General features: G+C 44.6%; 1 protein-coding gene across 1 annotated transcript; it reads left to right on the top strand.

Moving 5' to 3' along the window:
* The first annotated feature begins 20,532 nt into the window (after positions 1-20,532).
* LOC121464546 (proline-rich protein 23A3-like) lies at positions 20,533-21,318 on the top strand. Its single transcript, XM_041677577.1, has one exon. It carries the CDS (start codon positions 20,533-20,535, stop codon positions 21,316-21,318), a length of 786 nt encoding a protein of 261 aa, XP_041533511.1.
* The last annotated feature ends 299 nt before the right edge of the window (positions 21,319-21,617 follow it).

Genomic DNA, 21,617 nt, shown 5'->3' with positions numbered 1-21,617 from the left:
AATTTTGGTGTTTGATAAAAACAATATCTCTACTGAGAAATTAGTGACCTTGACATATCTAAAACATTTTTTTCCTTAACACTTACTATGAAATAGTTAAATTCAGTTGAAGTGTATTTGCTAGGGACTTTCCTATTATATAGAATGCAATTACTTCAATTTTATAATAGAATATTAGCTTTTCTGTAAATAGTTCTTAGATATTCTTTCTCCTGCTGAAGATGTTACTTTACAATGTTTCTGAACATAAAAAATTGAGATTCTTTTGTTCTGGTTTTGTTTAAGTACTAAGACTTTGTCAAAATGTTGGATTTAATAATTTAATAAAATTGTATTTTAAAATCTTGAGTATTAGAGTAGCTTCACGTATGAGCTATGTTAAGCCCTGAGTCTTTGGCAAACACACAAAAACACAGTTAGAGAACACATGAGACCGGGGTTGGGGCTCAGGAGATTGTAAAACTTAGGTCCTCTTTCAGATACTTGAATAGAGATGGTTAGAAGGAGAAATGATGGAACAATTGCATTATGGTGTCACGTGGTAACATTTAAGAAGTTTTTGCTTTGAGCATGGTGTTCCATGGTGTCTTTGCCATCAGTCCATGTTGACAGAACACACGACAACTAAGGAAGGCCCTCTGCACCCCTGCTAGTCCATAGGATTTCCTTCTGATTGTCATTATACTCTGGGATTTTTTTGCTTTGGGAGGTTAGAGAGTGTTTGATTCGCTGATTGGTAGGATTGGGTTTTTTGAGACAGGGTGTCCCTATATAGTCGTAACTGTCCTGAAAATGTAGGGAGAACAGCCTAGCCTAAACCCACAGAGATCATCTGCCTCTGCCTCTCTAGTGTTGAGATAAGGGGCATATACCCACAAGTCTGACTTGTTGGTATATTTTTGCGCTGGTATTTGCTGTATCTTTCTTTTGTATATTTTGGGTATTTTGAGTATGGCCTACATTGCCACAGAAAATGCGTTCTGCTCTCTAACACGAGAGCCACTCTTAAATAATCAAGACTCCTTGCTAAAGATAATAGAAAGTAGCTGGATAGTGTAGACAATGGAGGCAAATCTTTTTCTGCAGTCAAAATGCCTTTTTCTGAATGAAGTCCTCACTCAAATTAACTGGGATTCTTTCTACAAAAAACCAAGTGGCCACGTGGATGCATGTGATTGCAATGACTACTCACCCTCAAGGAAGAGGGGAGAGGGCCCAATGATATTGTTAATGAAATATATCCAAAAACACAGGCTTCATAAAGCCTGTTATTGATTGTTTGCTTTTCTTTTTCATGACAGGGTTTCTCTGTAGTTTTGGAGCCTGCCTGGAGCTCACTCTGTAGAACAGGCTGTCTTTAAACTTTCAGAGATTGGCCTCTCTGTCTTCTGAGTGGTGGGAATAAATGTGGGTGCCACCACCGCCCAGCTGTGATAGAACTTTTATATTTAAGAGACTGAGTTGGGCATTTAGAAGAGGGTGCTCTGAGAATAAGCTGTCTGAAATTGTGATTAAGGAAGAATTCCAAGTAGGGACAATAACAGAGTCAACAGCTATGAAGTAGGAGGGAGCACTGAATTGATGAGAGGAGCCAAGCCTTAGGCTGAGTCCTGTGAGCACCTCTGACCAGCTACGAGGAAGGCTGAGGCCAAAGAATCATGGGTGCAAGGCCAACCTGTTATACAGAGGAATTTCAAGCCGGGTAGGGTAATTTACGTGGACCTTGTCTCAAAATAAAAATGAAGGCAGAAGAGGTATCAGAACCCTGGAATTGGAATGAAACATGTCTGTTAGCGGCCATTTGGGTGCTTGGAACTGAACCCAGATTTTCAGGAAGAATAGCACATGCTCTTAACCACTGAGCCAGCATTCTAACCCATGTTTGGTGGGTTTTGTTCTTGTTTTCTTTTGTTTTTTTTTTTTGCTTTTTGGCTTTATTGATTTATTTTGGGCTTGGATTGATTTTGAGGCAGGTTTCTCCAAACAGGGTTTCTCTGTGTAGCAGAACTGGTTTCCTAGAATTCCCTTTTGAGACCAGGCAGGCATCAAACTCACTGAGATCCACCTGTCTCTGCCTCCCAAGTGCTGGGATTAAAGGTGTGTGCCAGCACCAGCCGGCTGCTTGTTTGGTTTTGAAAATGGTGTCCCAATATGTGACCCAAGCTGGACTCAAACTTGAGATTCTCCCTCTCATGATGCTGAAATCACATTCTATCAACCCCAGGACTCACGGACACAGTGACATTTTCTCCGAAAAATGAAGACAAAATAAATAATTTGATGAGCACTGAAGTTAAGAAAACTGAATATTGGGGAAGTAGAGGAAGCATTCTTTCCAGTGATTATTTTTTAAGAGGGAAGAGACAGGACCACTCTTTAGAGTCTCAGATGTCCTAGAGCTTTGTAGACCAGCCTGGTAAATTCTATGTGGTCTTTCAAATTTAGGAAACACTCGAACACAGAATTCTAAAGATCACCCATATTAAAGTATTAATACGAAAATGTCAAAAAAAAAAAAAAGGCGGCCATGTGCTGGTGGCAGACCTCTTTAATCCCAGCACTCGAAAAGCAGAGGTAGGCTGTTCTCTGTGAGTTTGAGGCCAGCCTGGTCTACAAGAGCTAGCTCCTGGATGGGCTCCAAAGCTACAGACAAAACCATTCTCGAAAAACCAAAAAAAAATTAAAAATAAAAACCAAGCGGTGTTGGTACATGCCTTTATTCTCAGCACTCGGGAGGCAGAAGCAGGCAGATATTGATGAGTCTTAGTCCAGCCTGGTATACTGAGATAGGTTGAGGTAGGCTACGGCTGGGACAGACAGAAAACCTGTCTCAAAAATAAATAAATAAATAAATAAATAAATAAATAAATAAATAAATAAAAGACATGAACGATATTCTGGAAATACTAGAGCAAAACCATTTCTCCAGTACAGCCTAGGCTACTGGAAAGTCCATCCCATACGCCTGGGCAGAGCCTCTGAACTGGAGGCTCGAGGGGCGGAGCCTAGCGTGACTTTTCACGACTTGACTTTCCGGTCCAACACTGGGGATTTAATTGACGTCCTGGGTGTATCCGGTGTGACGTGAATAAAGCTCAGGACTCCAGGGCCAGTGACTGCAGTTGCTTCGCCAGCACCAGCGCCACTGCCCTCGCTGCACCCCGTGTCTCCACAGCCCGACAGAGCCGTCCACATGCTGAACATGCAGCCTAGCAGCTCTGACACCGACCCCGCGCCCTACGGGACACCACAGCCACAAGGACCCAGCCCTGCCAGGCACAGCCGCCTCCACGAGCCCCAGGGGCCACTCAGCCTGGAAGAGTCAACAGCGTCCGCCAGCGATGTATCGACCTCTATGGTGATCCTGGTCGCTGACTGTGCCGTGCAGCTGCAGCTGGATGGCGTCGAACTGCTGCTGGAGCCGGATGCCACCTCGGTCCTGGAAGTGGAGCTCCCTGAAAACACCATCATCCTGGTGCCCGAGGGCCTCCAGGCTTCAGACCATCTTGGACAGCCTGGGATCTTCTCCGCCAGCCCGCGGGGGGGCGCTGTCCTGGAAATGCCAGTGGGCGACCTGCTAGTCCTCCAGCCGGGATCCTCCTGTCAATTCATTCTAGAAAGTTCCTACCAAGAGGAATCCTACGATGAGGATGAGGACTCTGGCTCCCTGTCACCCTGGATGGATCCTCCAGCTGGTCAGGCAAGTGAGCACTTTTCCTCCACCAACAGGATGCCCAGTCCTTGGCCTCAGGGCTACATCCCAGAATCATATCCTTCAGGGCATTCCCCTAGTGCAGAGCCATATTCTCCAAGGTCTGTCTGGGACCAGGACAGTTACCTGCTGGGTCCCTTTCCCAGCTCACCCCTGCTGCCTCTGCCTCAATCTCCTCCTGGAAGTCCCAAAGAGCAGAGCCCTCCATCCTCTCCGAGGTCTCCATGCAAGGCCAGGAAGAGACTGTTCTGTGAATGAACTGCCCTGCACCAATCCTGATGCCCCTTAAATGAGAGACTGGCTTACCAATGCCAACAGGACTGCCTTTGCACAGCCTGCAAGGTTAGAAGGACACTCTTGTTTCTGAATTGGGCAGAATATTGAATTGTTGGTTGGCTAGAATGTCTGGAAGGAAGATCTTCGCCACCATATCACATGCTGGTTGACACTCACCTGTAATCATATGTCCCTAATTTTGGTGTTTGATAAAAACAATATCTCTACTGAGAAATTAGTGACCTTGACATATCTAAAACATTTTTTTCCTTAACACTTACTATGAAATAGTTAAATTCAGTTGAAGTGTATTTGCTAGGGACTTTCCTATTATATAGAATGCAATTACTTCAATTTTATAATAGAATATTAGCTTTTCTGTAAATAGTTCTTAGATATTCTTTCTCCTGCTGAAGATGTTACTTTACAATGTTTCTGAACATAAAAAATTGAGATTCTTTTGTTCTGGTTTTGTTTAAGTACTAAGACTTTGTCAAAATGTTGGATTTAATAATTTAATAAAATTGTATTTTAAAATCTTGAGTATTAGAGTAGCTTCACGTATGAGCTATGTTAAGCCCTGAGTCTTTGGCAAACACACAAAAACACAGTTAGAGAACACATGAGACCGGGGTTGGGGCTCAGGAGATTGTAAAACTTAGGTCCTCTTTCAGATACTTGAATAGAGATGGTTAGAAGGAGAAATGATGGAACAATTGCATTATGGTGTCACGTGGTAACATTTAAGAAGTTTTTGCTTTGAGCATGGTGTTCCATGGTGTCTTTGCCATCAGTCCATGTTGACAGAACACACGACAACTAAGGAAGGCCCTCTGCACCCCTGCTAGTCCATAGGATTTCCTTCTGATTGTCATTATACTCTGGGATTTTTTTGCTTTGGGAGGTTAGAGAGTGTTTGATTCGCTGATTGGTAGGATTGGGTTTTTTGAGACAGGGTGTCCCTATATAGTCGTAACTGTCCTGAAAATGTAGGGAGAACAGCCTAGCCTAAACCCACAGAGATCATCTGCCTCTGCCTCTCTAGTGTTGAGATAAGGGGCATATACCCACAAGTCTGACTTGTTGGTATATTTTTGCGCTGGTATTTGCTGTATCTTTCTTTTGTATATTTTGGGTATTTTGAGTATGGCCTACATTGCCACAGAAAATGCGTTCTGCTCTCTAACACGAGAGCCACTCTTAAATAATCAAGACTCCTTGCTAAAGATAATAGAAAGTAGCTGGATAGTGTAGACAATGGAGGCAAATCTTTTTCTGCAGTCAAAATGCCTTTTTCTGAATGAAGTCCTCACTCAAATTAACTGGGATTCTTTCTACAAAAAACCAAGTGGCCACGTGGATGCATGTGATTGCAATGACTACTCACCCTCAAGGAAGAGGGGAGAGGGCCCAATGATATTGTTAATGAAATATATCCAAAAACACAGGCTTCATAAAGCCTGTTATTGATTGTTTGCTTTTCTTTTTCATGACAGGGTTTCTCTGTAGTTTTGGAGCCTGCCTGGAGCTCACTCTGTAGAACAGGCTGTCTTTAAACTTTCAGAGATTGGCCTCTCTGTCTTCTGAGTGGTGGGAATAAATGTGGGTGCCACCACCGCCCAGCTGTGATAGAACTTTTATATTTAAGAGACTGAGTTGGGCATTTAGAAGAGGGTGCTCTGAGAATAAGCTGTCTGAAATTGTGATTAAGGAAGAATTCCAAGTAGGGACAATAACAGAGTCAACAGCTATGAAGTAGGAGGGAGCACTGAATTGATGAGAGGAGCCAAGCCTTAGGCTGAGTCCTGTGAGCACCTCTGACCAGCTACGAGGAAGGCTGAGGCCAAAGAATCATGGGTGCAAGGCCAACCTGTTATACAGAGGAATTTCAAGCCGGGTAGGGTAATTTACGTGGACCTTGTCTCAAAATAAAAATGAAGGCAGAAGAGGTATCAGAACCCTGGAATTGGAATGAAACATGTCTGTTAGCGGCCATTTGGGTGCTTGGAACTGAACCCAGATTTTCAGGAAGAATAGCACATGCTCTTAACCACTGAGCCAGCATTCTAACCCATGTTTGGTGGGTTTTGTTCTTGTTGTCTTTTGTTTTTTTTTTTTTTTGCTTTTTGGCTTTATTGATTTATTTTGGGCTTGGATTGATTTTGAGGCAGGTTTCTCCAAACAGGGTTTCTCTGTGTAGCAGAACTGGTTTCCTAGAATTCCCTTTTGAGACCAGGCAGGCATCAAACTCACTGAGATCCACCTGTCTCTGCCTCCCAAGTGCTGGGATTAAAGGTGTGTGCCAGCACCAGCCGGCTGCTTGTTTGGTTTTGAAAATGGTGTCCCAATATGTGACCCAAGCTGGACTCAAACTTGAGATTCTCCCTCTCATGATGCTGAAATCACATTCTATCAACCCCAGGACTCACGGACACAGTGACATTTTCTCCGAAAAATGAAGACAAAATAAATAATTTGATGAGCACTGAAGTTAAGAAAACTGAATATTGGGGAAGTAGAGGAAGCATTCTTTCCAGTGATTATTTTTTAAGAGGGAAGAGACAGGACCACTCTTTAGAGTCTCAGATGTCCTAGAGCTTTGTAGACCAGCCTGGTAAATTCTATGTGGTCTTTCAAATTTAGGAAACACTCGAACACAGAATTCTAAAGATCACCCATATTAAAGTATTAATACGAAAATGTCAAAAAAAAAAAAAGGCGGCCATGTGCTGGTGGCAGACCTCTTTAATCCCAGCACTCGAAAAGCAGAGGTAGGCTGTTCTCTGTGAGTTTGAGGCCAGCCTGGTCTACAAGAGCTAGCTCCTGGATGGGCTCCAAAGCTACAGACAAAACCATTCTCGAAAAACCAAAAAAAAATTAAAAATAAAAACCAAGCGGTGTTGGTACATGCCTTTATTCTCAGCACTCGGGAGGCAGAAGCAGGCAGATATTGATGAGTCTTAGTCCAGCCTGGTATACTGAGATAGGTTGAGGTAGGCTACGGCTGGGACAGACAGAAAACCTGTCTCAAAAATAAATAAATAAATAAATAAATAAATAAATAAATAAATAAATAAAAGACATGAACGATATTCTGGAAATACTAGAGCAAAACCATTTCTCCAGTACAGCCTAGGCTACTGGAAAGTCCATCCCATACGCCTGGGCAGAGCCTCTGAACTGGAGGCTCGAGGGGCGGAGCCTAGCGTGACTTTTCACGACTTGACTTTCCGGTCCAACACTGGGGATTTAATTGACGTCCTGGGTGTATCCGGTGTGACGTGAATAAAGCTCAGGACTCCAGGGCCAGTGACTGCAGTTGCTTCGCCAGCACCAGCGCCACTGCCCTCGCTGCACCCCGTGTCTCCACAGCCCGACAGAGCCGTCCACATGCTGAACATGCAGCCTAGCAGCTCTGACACCGACCCCGCGCCCTACGGGACACCACAGCCACAAGGACCCAGCCCTGCCAGGCACAGCCGCCTCCACGAGCCCCAGGGGCCACTCAGCCTGGAAGAGTCAACAGCGTCCGCCAGCGATGTATCGACCTCTATGGTGATCCTGGTCGCTGACTGTGCCGTGCAGCTGCAGCTGGATGGCGTCGAACTGCTGCTGGAGCCGGATGCCACCTCGGTCCTGGAAGTGGAGCTCCCTGAAAACACCATCATCCTGGTGCCCGAGGGCCTCCAGGCTTCAGACCATCTTGGACAGCCTGGGATCTTCTCCGCCAGCCCGCGGGGGGGCGCTGTCCTGGAAATGCCAGTGGGCGACCTGCTAGTCCTCCAGCCGGGATCCTCCTGTCAATTCATTCTAGAAAGTTCCTACCAAGAGGAATCCTACGATGAGGATGAGGACTCTGGCTCCCTGTCACCCTGGATGGATCCTCCAGCTGGTCAGGCAAGTGAGCACTTTTCCTCCACCAACAGGATGCCCAGTCCTTGGCCTCAGGGCTACATCCCAGAATCATATCCTTCAGGGCATTCCCCTAGTGCAGAGCCATATTCTCCAAGGTCTGTCTGGGACCAGGACAGTTACCTGCTGGGTCCCTTTCCCAGCTCACCCCTGCTGCCTCTGCCTCAATCTCCTCCTGGAAGTCCCAAAGAGCAGAGCCCTCCATCCTCTCCGAGGTCTCCATGCAAGGCCAGGAAGAGACTGTTCTGTGAATGAACTGCCCTGCACCAATCCTGATGCCCCTTAAATGAGAGACTGGCTTACCAATGCCAACAGGACTGCCTTTGCACAGCCTGCAAGGTTAGAAGGACACTCTTGTTTCTGAATTGGGCAGAATATTGAATTGTTGGTTGGCTAGAATGTCTGGAAGGAAGATCTTCGCCACCATATCACATGCTGGTTGACACTCACCTGTAATCATATGTCCCTAATTTTGGTGTTTGATAAAAACAATATCTCTACTGAGAAATTAGTGACCTTGACATATCTAAAACATTTTTTTCCTTAACACTTACTATGAAATAGTTAAATTCAGTTGAAGTGTATTTGCTAGGGACTTTCCTATTATATAGAATGCAATTACTTCAATTTTATAATAGAATATTAGCTTTTCTGTAAATAGTTCTTAGATATTCTTTCTCCTGCTGAAGATGTTACTTTACAATGTTTCTGAACATAAAAAATTGAGATTCTTTTGTTCTGGTTTTGTTTAAGTACTAAGACTTTGTCAAAATGTTGGATTTAATAATTTAATAAAATTGTATTTTAAAATCTTGAGTATTAGAGTAGCTTCACGTATGAGCTATGTTAAGCCCTGAGTCTTTGGCAAACACACAAAAACACAGTTAGAGAACACATGAGACCGGGGTTGGGGCTCAGGAGATTGTAAAACTTAGGTCCTCTTTCAGATACTTGAATAGAGATGGTTAGAAGGAGAAATGATGGAACAATTGCATTATGGTGTCACGTGGTAACATTTAAGAAGTTTTTGCTTTGAGCATGGTGTTCCATGGTGTCTTTGCCATCAGTCCATGTTGACAGAACACACGACAACTAAGGAAGGCCCTCTGCACCCCTGCTAGTCCATAGGATTTCCTTCTGATTGTCATTATACTCTGGGATTTTTTTGCTTTGGGAGGTTAGAGAGTGTTTGATTCGCTGATTGGTAGGATTGGGTTTTTTGAGACAGGGTGTCCCTATATAGTCGTAACTGTCCTGAAAATGTAGGGAGAACAGCCTAGCCTAAACCCACAGAGATCATCTGCCTCTGCCTCTCTAGTGTTGAGATAAGGGGCATATACCCACAAGTCTGACTTGTTGGTATATTTTTGCGCTGGTATTTGCTGTATCTTTCTTTTGTATATTTTGGGTATTTTGAGTATGGCCTACATTGCCACAGAAAATGCGTTCTGCTCTCTAACACGAGAGCCACTCTTAAATAATCAAGACTCCTTGCTAAAGATAATAGAAAGTAGCTGGATAGTGTAGACAATGGAGGCAAATCTTTTTCTGCAGTCAAAATGCCTTTTTCTGAATGAAGTCCTCACTCAAATTAACTGGGATTCTTTCTACAAAAAACCAAGTGGCCACGTGGATGCATGTGATTGCAATGACTACTCACCCTCAAGGAAGAGGGGAGAGGGCCCAATGATATTGTTAATGAAATATATCCAAAAACACAGGCTTCATAAAGCCTGTTATTGATTGTTTGCTTTTCTTTTTCATGACAGGGTTTCTCTGTAGTTTTGGAGCCTGCCTGGAGCTCACTCTGTAGAACAGGCTGTCTTTAAACTTTCAGAGATTGGCCTCTCTGTCTTCTGAGTGGTGGGAATAAATGTGGGTGCCACCACCGCCCAGCTGTGATAGAACTTTTATATTTAAGAGACTGAGTTGGGCATTTAGAAGAGGGTGCTCTGAGAATAAGCTGTCTGAAATTGTGATTAAGGAAGAATTCCAAGTAGGGACAATAACAGAGTCAACAGCTATGAAGTAGGAGGGAGCACTGAATTGATGAGAGGAGCCAAGCCTTAGGCTGAGTCCTGTGAGCACCTCTGACCAGCTACGAGGAAGGCTGAGGCCAAAGAATCATGGGTGCAAGGCCAACCTGTTATACAGAGGAATTTCAAGCCGGGTAGGGTAATTTACGTGGACCTTGTCTCAAAATAAAAATGAAGGCAGAAGAGGTATCAGAACCCTGGAATTGGAATGAAACATGTCTGTTAGCGGCCATTTGGGTGCTTGGAACTGAACCCAGATTTTCAGGAAGAATAGCACATGCTCTTAACCACTGAGCCAGCATTCTAACCCATGTTTGGTGGGTTTTGTTCTTGTTTTCTTTTGTTTTTTTTTTTTTTTTGCTTTTTGGCTTTATTGATTTATTTTGGGCTTGGATTGATTTTGAGGCAGGTTTCTCCAAACAGGGTTTCTCTGTGTAGCAGAACTGGTTTCCTAGAATTCCCTTTTGAGACCAGGCAGGCATCAAACTCACTGAGATCCACCTGTCTCTGCCTCCCAAGTGCTGGGATTAAAGGTGTGTGCCAGCACCAGCCGGCTGCTTGTTTGGTTTTGAAAATGGTGTCCCAATATGTGACCCAAGCTGGACTCAAACTTGAGATTCTCCCTCTCATGATGCTGAAATCACATTCTATCAACCCCAGGACTCACGGACACAGTGACATTTTCTCCGAAAAATGAAGACAAAATAAATAATTTGATGAGCACTGAAGTTAAGAAAACTGAATATTGGGGAAGTAGAGGAAGCATTCTTTCCAGTGATTATTTTTTAAGAGGGAAGAGACAGGACCACTCTTTAGAGTCTCAGATGTCCTAGAGCTTTGTAGACCAGCCTGGTAAATTCTATGTGGTCTTTCAAATTTAGGAAACACTCGAACACAGAATTCTAAAGATCACCCATATTAAAGTATTAATACGAAAATGTCAAAAAAAAAAAAAGGCGGCCATGTGCTGGTGGCAGACCTCTTTAATCCCAGCACTCGAAAAGCAGAGGTAGGCTGTTCTCTGTGAGTTTGAGGCCAGCCTGGTCTACAAGAGCTAGCTCCTGGATGGGCTCCAAAGCTACAGACAAAACCATTCTCGAAAAACCAAAAAAAAATTAAAAATAAAAACCAAGCGGTGTTGGTACATGCCTTTATTCTCAGCACTCGGGAGGCAGAAGCAGGCAGATATTGATGAGTCTTAGTCCAGCCTGGTATACTGAGATAGGTTGAGGTAGGCTACGGCTGGGACAGACAGAAAACCTGTCTCAAAAATAAATAAATAAATAAATAAATAAATAAATAAATAAATAAAAGACATGAACGATATTCTGGAAATACTAGAGCAAAACCATTTCTCCAGTACAGCCTAGGCTACTGGAAAGTCCATCCCATACGCCTGGGCAGAGCCTCTGAACTGGAGGCTCGAGGGGCGGAGCCTAGCGTGACTTTTCACGACTTGACTTTCCGGTCCAACACTGGGGATTTAATTGACGTCCTGGGTGTATCCGGTGTGACGTGAATAAAGCTCAGGACTCCAGGGCCAGTGACTGCAGTTGCTTCGCCAGCACCAGCGCCACTGCCCTCGCTGCACCCCGTGTCTCCACAGCCCGACAGAGCCGTCCACATGCTGAACATGCAGCCTAGCAGCTCTGACACCGACCCCGCGCCCTACGGGACACCACAGCCACAAGGACCCAGCCCTGCCAGGCACAGCCGCCTCCACGAGCCCCAGGGGCCACTCAGCCTGGAAGAGTCAACAGCGTCCGCCAGCGATGTATCGACCTCTATGGTGATCCTGGTCGCTGACTGTGCCGTGCAGCTGCAGCTGGATGGCGTCGAACTGCTGCTGGAGCCGGATGCCACCTCGGTCCTGGAAGTGGAGCTCCCTGAAAACACCATCATCCTGGTGCCCGAGGGCCTCCAGGCTTCAGACCATCTTGGACAGCCTGGGATCTTCTCCGCCAGCCCGCGGGGGGGCGCTGTCCTGGAAATGCCAGTGGGCGACCTGCTAGTCCTCCAGCCGGGATCCTCCTGTCAATTCATTCTAGAAAGTTCCTACCAAGAGGAATCCTACGATGAGGATGAGGACTCTGGCTCCCTGTCACCCTGGATGGATCCTCCAGCTGGTCAGGCAAGTGAGCACTTTTCCTCCACCAACAGGATGCCCAGTCCTTGGCCTCAGGGCTACATCCCAGAATCATATCCTTCAGGGCACTCCCCTAGTGCAGAGCCATATTCTCCAAGGTCTGTCTGGGACCAGGACAGTTACCTGCTGGGTCCCTTTCCCAGCTCACCCCTGCTGCCTCTGCCTCCATCTCCTCCTGGAAGTCCCAAAGAGCAGAGCCCTCCATCCTCCTCGAGGTCCCCATGCAAGGCCAGGAAGAGACTGTTCTGTGAATGAACTGCCCTGCACCAATCCTGATGCCCCTTAAATGAGAGACTGGCTTCCCAATGCCAACAGGACTGCCTTTGCACAGCCTGCAAAGTTAGAAGGACACTCTTGTTTCTGAATTGGGCAGAATATTGAATTGTTGGGTGGCTAGAATGTCTGGAAGGAAGATCTTCGCCACCATATCACATGCTGGTTGACACTCGCCTGTAATCATATGTACCTAATTTTGGTGTTTGATAAAAACAATATCTCTACTGAGAAATTAGTGACCTTGACATATCTAAAACATTTTTTTCCTTAACACTTACTATGAAATAGTTAAGTTCAATTGAAGTGTATTTGCTAGGGACTTTCCTATTATATAGAATGCAATTACTTCAATTTTATAATAGAATATTAGCTTTTCTGTAAATAGTTCTTAGATATTCTTTGTCCTGCTGAAGATGTTACTTTATAATGGTTTTGATCATAAAAAAGTGAGATTCTTTTGTTCTGGTTTTGTTTAAGTACTAAGACTTTGTCAAAATGTTGGATTTAATAATTTAATAAAATTGTATTTTAAAAACATGAGTATTAGAGTGTCTTCTAGTATGAGCTATGTTGAGCCTTGAGTCTTTTTCAAACACTCAGCAACACCGTAAGAGAACATATGAGACCAGGATTGGGGCTAAGGATATTGTAAAACTAGGTCCTCTTTGTGATACTTGAGCAGAGATGGTTAGAAGCAGAAATGATTGACGAGTTGCCTTAAGGTGTCACATGGAAACATTTAAGAAGTTTTTGTTTTGAGCATAGTGTTCCATGGTGTCTTTTCCACGACGACTAAGGAAGGCTCTCTGCACCCCTGCTAGTCCATAGGATTTTCTCTGACTCTCACTATACTCTGGGAAGTTTTTCTTTGGGAGGTTAGAGAGTGTTTGAATGGCTGATTGGTAGGGTTGGGGTTTTTGGGAAAGGATCTCCCTATATATTCCAGAGTGTCTTTAAACTCACCATGTAGGAGATCAGCCCAGGCTGGAACCAACAGGAATCTACCTGCCTCTGCTTTTCAAGTGATTGGATTACAGGTATATGCCACCAAATCTGGCCTCATTTTATACTTTTGTGAATGTATTTAGTGTAATCTTTTTTCGAGAAGGGGTTTCTCTGTGTATCTCTGGCTGTCCTGGAAGTCACTCTGAAGACTAGGCTGACCTCAAGCTCACAGAGATCTTCCTGCCTCGTGATTGCTGGAATTTAAGGTTTGAGCCACCAATGCCCTAATTTTAATTTTTTTTTATTTTTGATACAGGGTTTATTAACTCTAGCTCTCCTTGGAACTCGTTTTTTTAAAATAGCCTGGCCCACTTCTTCATCCGGAGTACTGGGATTAAATGTGTGTGCCTTTACCACTACCTAGCTTGCTGTTTGCTTATTATTCAAACCACTCTTAACTAATATTAAGATGTACATAAGAAAATGACATACATATACATGTACATATTTATGTATTTTGTATGCATATATATACAAAGCAATATATTATATATATGTACATAAATGCACACATATCACATGAATGCCTCTTTTGTCAGAAGAGGGCATTGGATTTCCTGCAATCAGAGTTAAAAACCGTTTGAGCTGCCATCTGGGTGCGGGGAATAAAACGAGGATCCTCTATAATAGCAACCAGTGTCCTAACCACTGGCCCATTCCAAAACTGATCCATATAATATGATGAAATAAGTCAATACTCATAAAGTAGATATCAACATAAAGCTAATGGTAACATATATACATAAAGTTACTTTGGGAGCATCAACAATTAGATTTTAAATATTCCAAGCTCATTGCCAGTTTCTTTATACTCATTTTTCTATTCTTGCCCCTCACTCCTTTTTTCTATCTTCCTTAGTTAATTTTAATTTTAAAAAACACACACTCATGTATTTGCTTTGCTTGTGTGTCTACGTTAGAGTCCTGGCACCATGTGGACGTCAGAGGCTAACAGGACTCTGTTCTCTTCATCTATCCTGTGGGTTCCAACACTTGAACTCAGGATGTCAGGTCTGGCCACGATCACCTTTACCCATTGATCCATCCCACTGGCCCCTCGTTTGTCTTCTTTCTAGGCTGCAATGTTCAGGTTTTTAATAATTTTATTTAACTTTATTTCATGTAAGTTGGTGTATAGGTGTCAGATTCCCTGGGACTGGAGTTACAGACACTTGTGAGCTGTCATGTAGGTGCTGGGAATTAAACCCGGATCCTCTGAAAGAGGAGCCAGTGCTCTTAACCACTGAGCCATCTCTCCAGCCCCTGTTCAGTTTTATATACCTAGGGTTTCCTTGTGTAGCCCAGGCTTGCCTCAGACTTGAAATTCTTCTGCTGCAGCTTCACAAGGGCTAAGATGATTGGCGTGAGCCAGCACCTCTGAGCAGCCTACAGAACAGCCTCAGGAATTCTTTCTTCCATGGCCTATGTGGTAAGTCTTAGTTAGCTTATGTCTGGAAATGTTTCATTGACACCTACTAACTTGTGCTATTTTCGCTGGGTTTGGGATTCTAAAATCACATCTATTTTCTCTCATTCCTTCAAGATACTGTTCTTTCCTGCTGTTCTTTGATGTATGTAAGAAGTCTCCTGGGTAAAGAGGGAAGGGCGTAAACGGGAGGTAATTGAGGATGCAAAGATTGGGATGGGGATGGTCCGCTTATGGGAACGACAGAGAGGGAGAGCAATGAAAACATATCCTGGTAGAAGGTTCCATTATGGGGTGAGGGAGAAACCTGTGCCACAAAAACCTCCAGGAACCCACAAAGATGACTTCAGTTAATACTCCTAGCAACAGTGGAGATGGTGCCTGAACTGGCCTTCTTCCGTAATCAGATTGATAACTACCCTAATTGCAACCATAGAGCTTTCATCCAGTAACCAATGGAAGCAGATGCAAAGATCTACAGCACAGCTTGAGCCGAACAGAAAGAAGAGGATGATGATATAGGGAAGCAGAGTCAAGATCATGATGGGCAACCCCACAGAGACAGATGATCCGAGCCTTTGGGAGCTCATGGACTCTAGAATGACAACTAGGGTGCCTGCACGGGACTTATCTAGGTTCTCTGCATGTGGGTCACAGTTGTGTAGTTTCTTTTTGTGGGGTCCCAAGCAATCTGTCCCCGGTTCATTAGCAGTCTTTTTGGAACCCATTCCCTATGGTGGGTGCCTTACTCAGCCTTGAAGCAGTGGGGAAGAGCTTGGGCCTTCCTCCATCTGATATGGCAGGCCTTGTTGATTCCCCCATAGGAGGCCTTACCATTTCAGAGTAGTGGGTGCGGTGGGCACAGGGAGGAGAGAAGAAAGGGAAACTGTGAGTGGTATATAAAGTAAGTAAAAGTTTAAAATTATACAAATAAAATATGAATTTTATCATCTTGAATAAAGTCTCTGTGTTCATACTGCTGTGGCTTTGTAATTAATCTGCTCACTTTAGTTCTACACGGATGAGGTTCATCATAGAAATCTGTCATTTGGGACTCAGTGAACTACACCTTTGCGTTAATTCCTGCTTCAAGTCTCAATATATGAAATGTCTCACTGGGCTGGGGATGTAGCTCAGGAATATGAATCCCGAGTCTCTATACAAAAGAGAAGAATAGAAATTGCTGTTTTAGGCCTTTTATCCTCTCTCCAATCTCTCCAAGAGGGAAACGGTGTCCTGTTCCATGACGTGTTCCCCCCATGTCTCTGTCTATGTTTCCACAGCCTTGATTGTAATGTGTTTCTCTCTTACAGTTAGCTGATGCCTCATCCTTTTCAAAATTCTGCTTGTTTTTCTTAGAAGACAGTATTCCTTTTACTGGTGCCTTGTTCATTTCCGAACATCTAACTAAATGTTCTTTAAACTCAACTTGCTCTGGGACTGGAGAGATGAGTTAGGGATTAAGAGCACTGGCTGCTCTTCCAGAGGACCCAGGTCCAATTCACAGCACCCACATAACATCTCACTATCTCTAACTGTAATTTCAAGGGATCCAAAGCTTTCTTCTGGCCTCCTTGGGCACAAGTCACTCATGTGGTACAGTAACACTGACAGTTAAAACATTATACATTATATGTATGTGTATACATATATGTGTGTCAGCTCATGCACCAATTGTCTCTGAAGATTCCCTGAGGCCATTGGGTTTAGGTATTAAGGAAAATGTGGAATTTAAGCTTTTGATGTAAGCTAAATCAAAACCTGATTTTTCCCTAACCACAGACAAGACCAATTAATATTCGTAGAATTGACTTGGCCCTAAGCTGACCTTAGAATGAAGATGACATTCTAAGAATTATTAGCATGTGCCCAGCCTTCCAATATTCATATTATAGGTGTGTACTACCATAGTTATCTAAGAACTTACATTTCTTTGGGTAAAAATGATCAATCTCATACACAATATGATCACAATATCCTAAATCCTTGATATCAAAATTTAAATAAACTATCCCAGGAAAATACTTATAGATAGGCATAGACTACCTAACAATAACCCCCCTCCCAGTGCCAAGCACAAGAATAAGAAACCTCTCTCTAAGTTTTTGGTGAGGGAATTCAAGAGACTCCACTAACATAGGTTATTGCCACTGTCCTTGATTGCCTCCCAGAACTCAAAGGTTAAATGCAGTTGCTAAAACTGACCCACACTTTAGACACAGGAATCGAACAGGAACTGACCTGGACGCCTCCTGTTTAATGACTAGCGCTCATAGACTCCAGCAATGCCTTGCAACCTACCACTGGAGAAAAGCCATCAATAGTTCTAATGAGATGTAAGGAAGCCTATGAACCACAACAGAGACCAATATGGCGAGATATCCCCAAAGGGTACAATCATCACATTTGCATCGGGGCAGCAAGCAACAACTGTGCAATTGCACTTAAAGCCTGCTCAGTATGAGGCCATTCGTACACAGCACTGTAAACACAGACAACTAACCATGGCTGGTGGACCCTAAGGACAGTCACTTTCCTAACAGTATGACTTGTGGCTGCTTTCTCAATATTTACCCTTATACCCATGGATAAATGCAGCTCTTACTCCATATCAATGAAGCTTCTTTTGCAACAGAGAGTGTTCAACTCCAATTGATACAAGTTGTATTGATCTACAATACAACTTCTACAACAAAAGCTCCGGGAACATCATGGAAGAGGGAGCAGAAAGATACTGAGAACCAGGTGAACATGGTGGTCCATGCCTTTCATCCCAGCACTCAGGATTCGGAGGGAGACGGATCTCTGTGACATAATCGCATAATGAGTTCCAGGCCAACCGGAGATATATGGTGAAACACTCTCTCTAAAAAAAAAAGAAAAAAGAAAAGAAAAGAAGAGTCAGAGAACTGGGACATCTGCTGTGAGATATTATGTTCCATATGACAAAAAAAAAAAGCTACACCCATGCAATCTCCAAATTACGGTCACCTTAAGAAGACCTGCACAGTGACAACACCAGTTGATACACCAATGAGGATGAGGGAAATCTCACAAGGCCCCACCCCTAGATGAAGAACTGTAGGCGACAACTGGCTGCTGAAAGAGTGAGTCAGTCTTCTTCCGGGATAAGCCCCACAAGTAGTTCATCCAAACCCCAGACATCAGCCCTACATAAATAAACATGGAAGCAGGGCTAAATGGAGTCAGCAGACTGGATTTCTGTGTACATGTAAAGATACACATGTAACAATTAAAGAGGAGGTCAGAAATTTGGGGCAGACACAAGAGGAGTTAGAGGGAGAGAGGGAGGGGTAGAAATGATGCAAAAATAGTACTCATGTATGAATTCATACACAAAAAATAAGTTAAAAAGAAAGGGGGCTGGAGAGACGCCTCTGGCTGTACTTGCTGCTCTTCCAGAAGACTCAGGTTTGATTCCCAACACCCACACCATGGCTCATCCTCAGGATATGCACTGCTCTCTTCTGGAGTTCTTAAAACAGTACATGCATGTGGTACACAGACATACATGCAGAAAAAAGACCATACATACAAAATAATTATAAATTTAATAGATCATAGTGCAGTCCTTGCTATTCAGGAAGCATGTACACAATTGTTCCACTTTACTGTTTTTTTTTATTACTTTAAAAAAAAATAGCCGGGCGGTGGTGGCGCATGCCTTTAATCCCAGCACTCGGGAGGCAGAGGCAGGCAGATCTCTGTGAGTTCGAGGCCAGCCTGGTCTACAAGAGCTAGTTCCAGGACAGGAACCAAAAAGCTATGGAGAAACCCTGTCTCAAAAAATCCAAAATAAATGAATAAATAAATAAAATAGAAAAATACCGATTCAAATTTCCACTCCCTCCCCTCCTCCAACTCTCCTCCCACTCCCCTCCACACACCCTTCCACCTCACCCCCCTCCAATCCTAAGAGAGAGCAATACACCCCACTCTGTGGAAAGTCCAAAGCCATCCTCCCTACTACATCTAGGTTGAGCAAGGTATACATCCAAAGAGAATAGGATCCCAAGAAGCCAGTACATGCAGTTAGAGGCAAATCCCAGTATCACTATCAGTTTTGTTAATATTTATTTATTAAAGATTTCTGCCTCCTCCCCGTTTTTAAAGTATTTTTTTGGTCCAGCAGTGGTAGCTAGCACTCACCTTTAATTCCAGCACTTGTGAGTCAGAAGCAGACAGATCTCCTGAGTCTGCCTGGTCTACAGAGCAAGTTCCAGGGCTACACAGAGAAACCCTGTCTCAAAGAATCAAAAAATTAAAAACTAAAATCAGGAAGAAAAAAAAAACACTTTTTCTAAAGCTGGAGAAAGGAATTTCCTGTTTAGTTTAGGCAGTGGTTCTCAACCTTCCTAATGCTGAGACCCTTTAATACAGTTCTCATGTTGTGGTGACTGCCCAATCATAAAATTATTTCATTGCTACTTCATAACTAGAAGTTTTTGCTGTTGCAAATCATAATGCAAATATCTGCCATGTAGGATGTCTGTTATGTGAACCCTGTGAAAGGGTCATTGGACCCCCAAGGTTGCGCCCCACGTGTTTAGAACCACAGGTTTAGAGGCCGAGAGCAAGCAGAAAATCCGCTGAATTCAGCTCTAGGCGTGGCATAAAGCCACTTCTGGTACACAACTTTTGATTCCAGTACTTGGAAGTTGGAAGCACTCCATTACACAAGCAAGTCCAGGAAGCGTAACATATAAGACACCCTTTCACAGAAGGGGGGGAAAAAAGTTTTCATTTTCACTTTTCTATTTTTTTCATTTTTTACTTTTTTTGAGACAGGGTTGCCCTGGAGCTTTGGAGCCTGTCCAGGAACTAGCTCTTGTAGATCAGGCTGGCCTCAAATTCACAGAGATCCCCCTGCCTCTGCCTCCCGAGTGCTGGGATTAAAGGCGTGCGCCACCATCTCCCGGCTTCTTTTTGAATTTTTATTACATTTATTTGCCATGTATACGTATGTTCCACAGCATACCATCATGTAGGACCAAGAGCGAACGCACGTCATCAGGAGCTAGGAAAAGAGAGCCAGATTTGTTTTGTTTTATTGTTTGTGAGACCATGTGTCACCCTGCCGCTCGTCTCGGCCTCAGACACAATATTCTCTTTACCTCAGTCTCCGGAATGAGAGATTTACCAGCTGCGCGAAGACATGTATGATCTCAGCCTTGAGTACTTCACGTCTCACATCAGGCCCAACTACCTCGTAAACCCATTCTCTAAACACAGGGTAGGAAATGCTAAAGCAATTTTAAATGGCATTTAACTGAGGTGGGGGTAGGGTTAAGGAGCGCAAGTTTTTCAGTGCTCTTTTGAACACCCGAAACCACCAGCGTTCTAGTCACGAGCCATCTTGAAATTCTATTCCTGGTGGGTCAAGCGGTGAAACCTGTTTTGCTTCCTATAGGCCAAAAAAAAAAAAAAAATATTTCCCAAGTACAGCCAAGACTATTGGTCAGTCCGACACTCCTGGGCGGAGCCTCCAGGACGCAGGCTCCCGAAGGCGCAGCCTAACCTGACCTTTTCCGTCTTGACCTGGGTTCCGGTTCACCCTTTGAAAACTGATTGACGTCGAGTAGTATCCGGCTTTGCGTGCCCGAGCTCCGAGATTTCCCTGCGCTAGGCGGAGCCCAGGTGCCCAGAGCGCCAGACTTCAGCCGCCCCGTCGCACCTATCCGCGCTGCACTCCGCGCCTCTCTAACCCCGCATCACCACCAACATGCGGAGAGTGCGGCCCCTCAGCCCAGGCGCCGACGACGCCGAACCCTGCTCGACACCGCAGCCACAAGAACCCAGCCCTGACCAGCGACGCGACCTCGAAGAGCCCCCGGCGTCACCCGGCCTGGAAGAGCCCGCAGGGTCCGCCAGCGATGTGCCCACTTCCGTGGTGTACCTGGCCGCCGGCTCTGCCGTGCAACTGCAGGTGGATGACATCGACCTACTGCTGGAGCCAAATCTCACCTCGGTCCTGGAAGTGGAGCTCCCCGAACAGACCATCATCCTGGTGCCCGAGGGCCTTCAGGCTCCAGACCATCTTGGACAGCCTGGGTCCTTGTCCGCCAGCCCACAGGGGGGCGCTGGCCTGGAAATGCCAGAGGACGACCTGCTAGTCCTCCAGCCGGGATCCTCCTGTCAGTTCATTCTAGAAAATTCCTACCAAGAGGAATTCTTTGATGAGGATGAGGATGAGGACTCTGGCCCCCCGTCACCCTGGATGGATCCTCCAGCTGGTCAGGCAAGTGAGCACTTTTCCTCCACCAACAGGATGCCCAGTCCTTGGCCTCAGGGCCACATCCCAGAACCATATCCTTCAGGGCATTCCCCTAGTGCAGAGCCATATTCTCCAAGGTCTGTCTGGGACCAGGACAGCTACCTGCTGGGACCCTTCCCCAGCTCACCCCTGCAGCCTCTGCCTCCATCTCCTTCAAATCCCCAAGAGCAGCGTCCTCCATCCTCTCCACAGGCCCCGTACTGTGATGCACAAATCCTGATGCCCCTCAAGTGAGAGTTTTCTCTGCCCCTAGATGTAGGACACTTAGTCACCTTTTTTTAGGAATAAAAGTGCCACTCTCGATGACCTAAAGTACCACAGATTCTTGCCGACGGCCTTAACAGATTACTAGAAGTTCTAGTGGTAAATTATCAACACCCTCTGTTTACCTGTTAATTCTCTAACCAAGAAATAAGTAGATTTCTTATTCTTTCGGTGGCCTTTGTTGTTTTCCACATGAGTTTTTGAAGATTTGGGCAACACTCAACTCCTTGGTGTTTCGGGCTGCTCTCTTGAGAAATGGCCCAGTACTG

Source organism: Microtus oregoni, unplaced genomic scaffold, assembly GCF_018167655.1.
Source record: "Microtus oregoni isolate MIOR12 unplaced genomic scaffold, Mior012 000028F_ref0000031, whole genome shotgun sequence".
Lineage (NCBI taxonomy): Eukaryota > Metazoa > Chordata > Mammalia > Rodentia > Cricetidae > Microtus > Microtus oregoni.
This window is presented reverse-complemented; position numbering and strand designations above follow the sequence as displayed.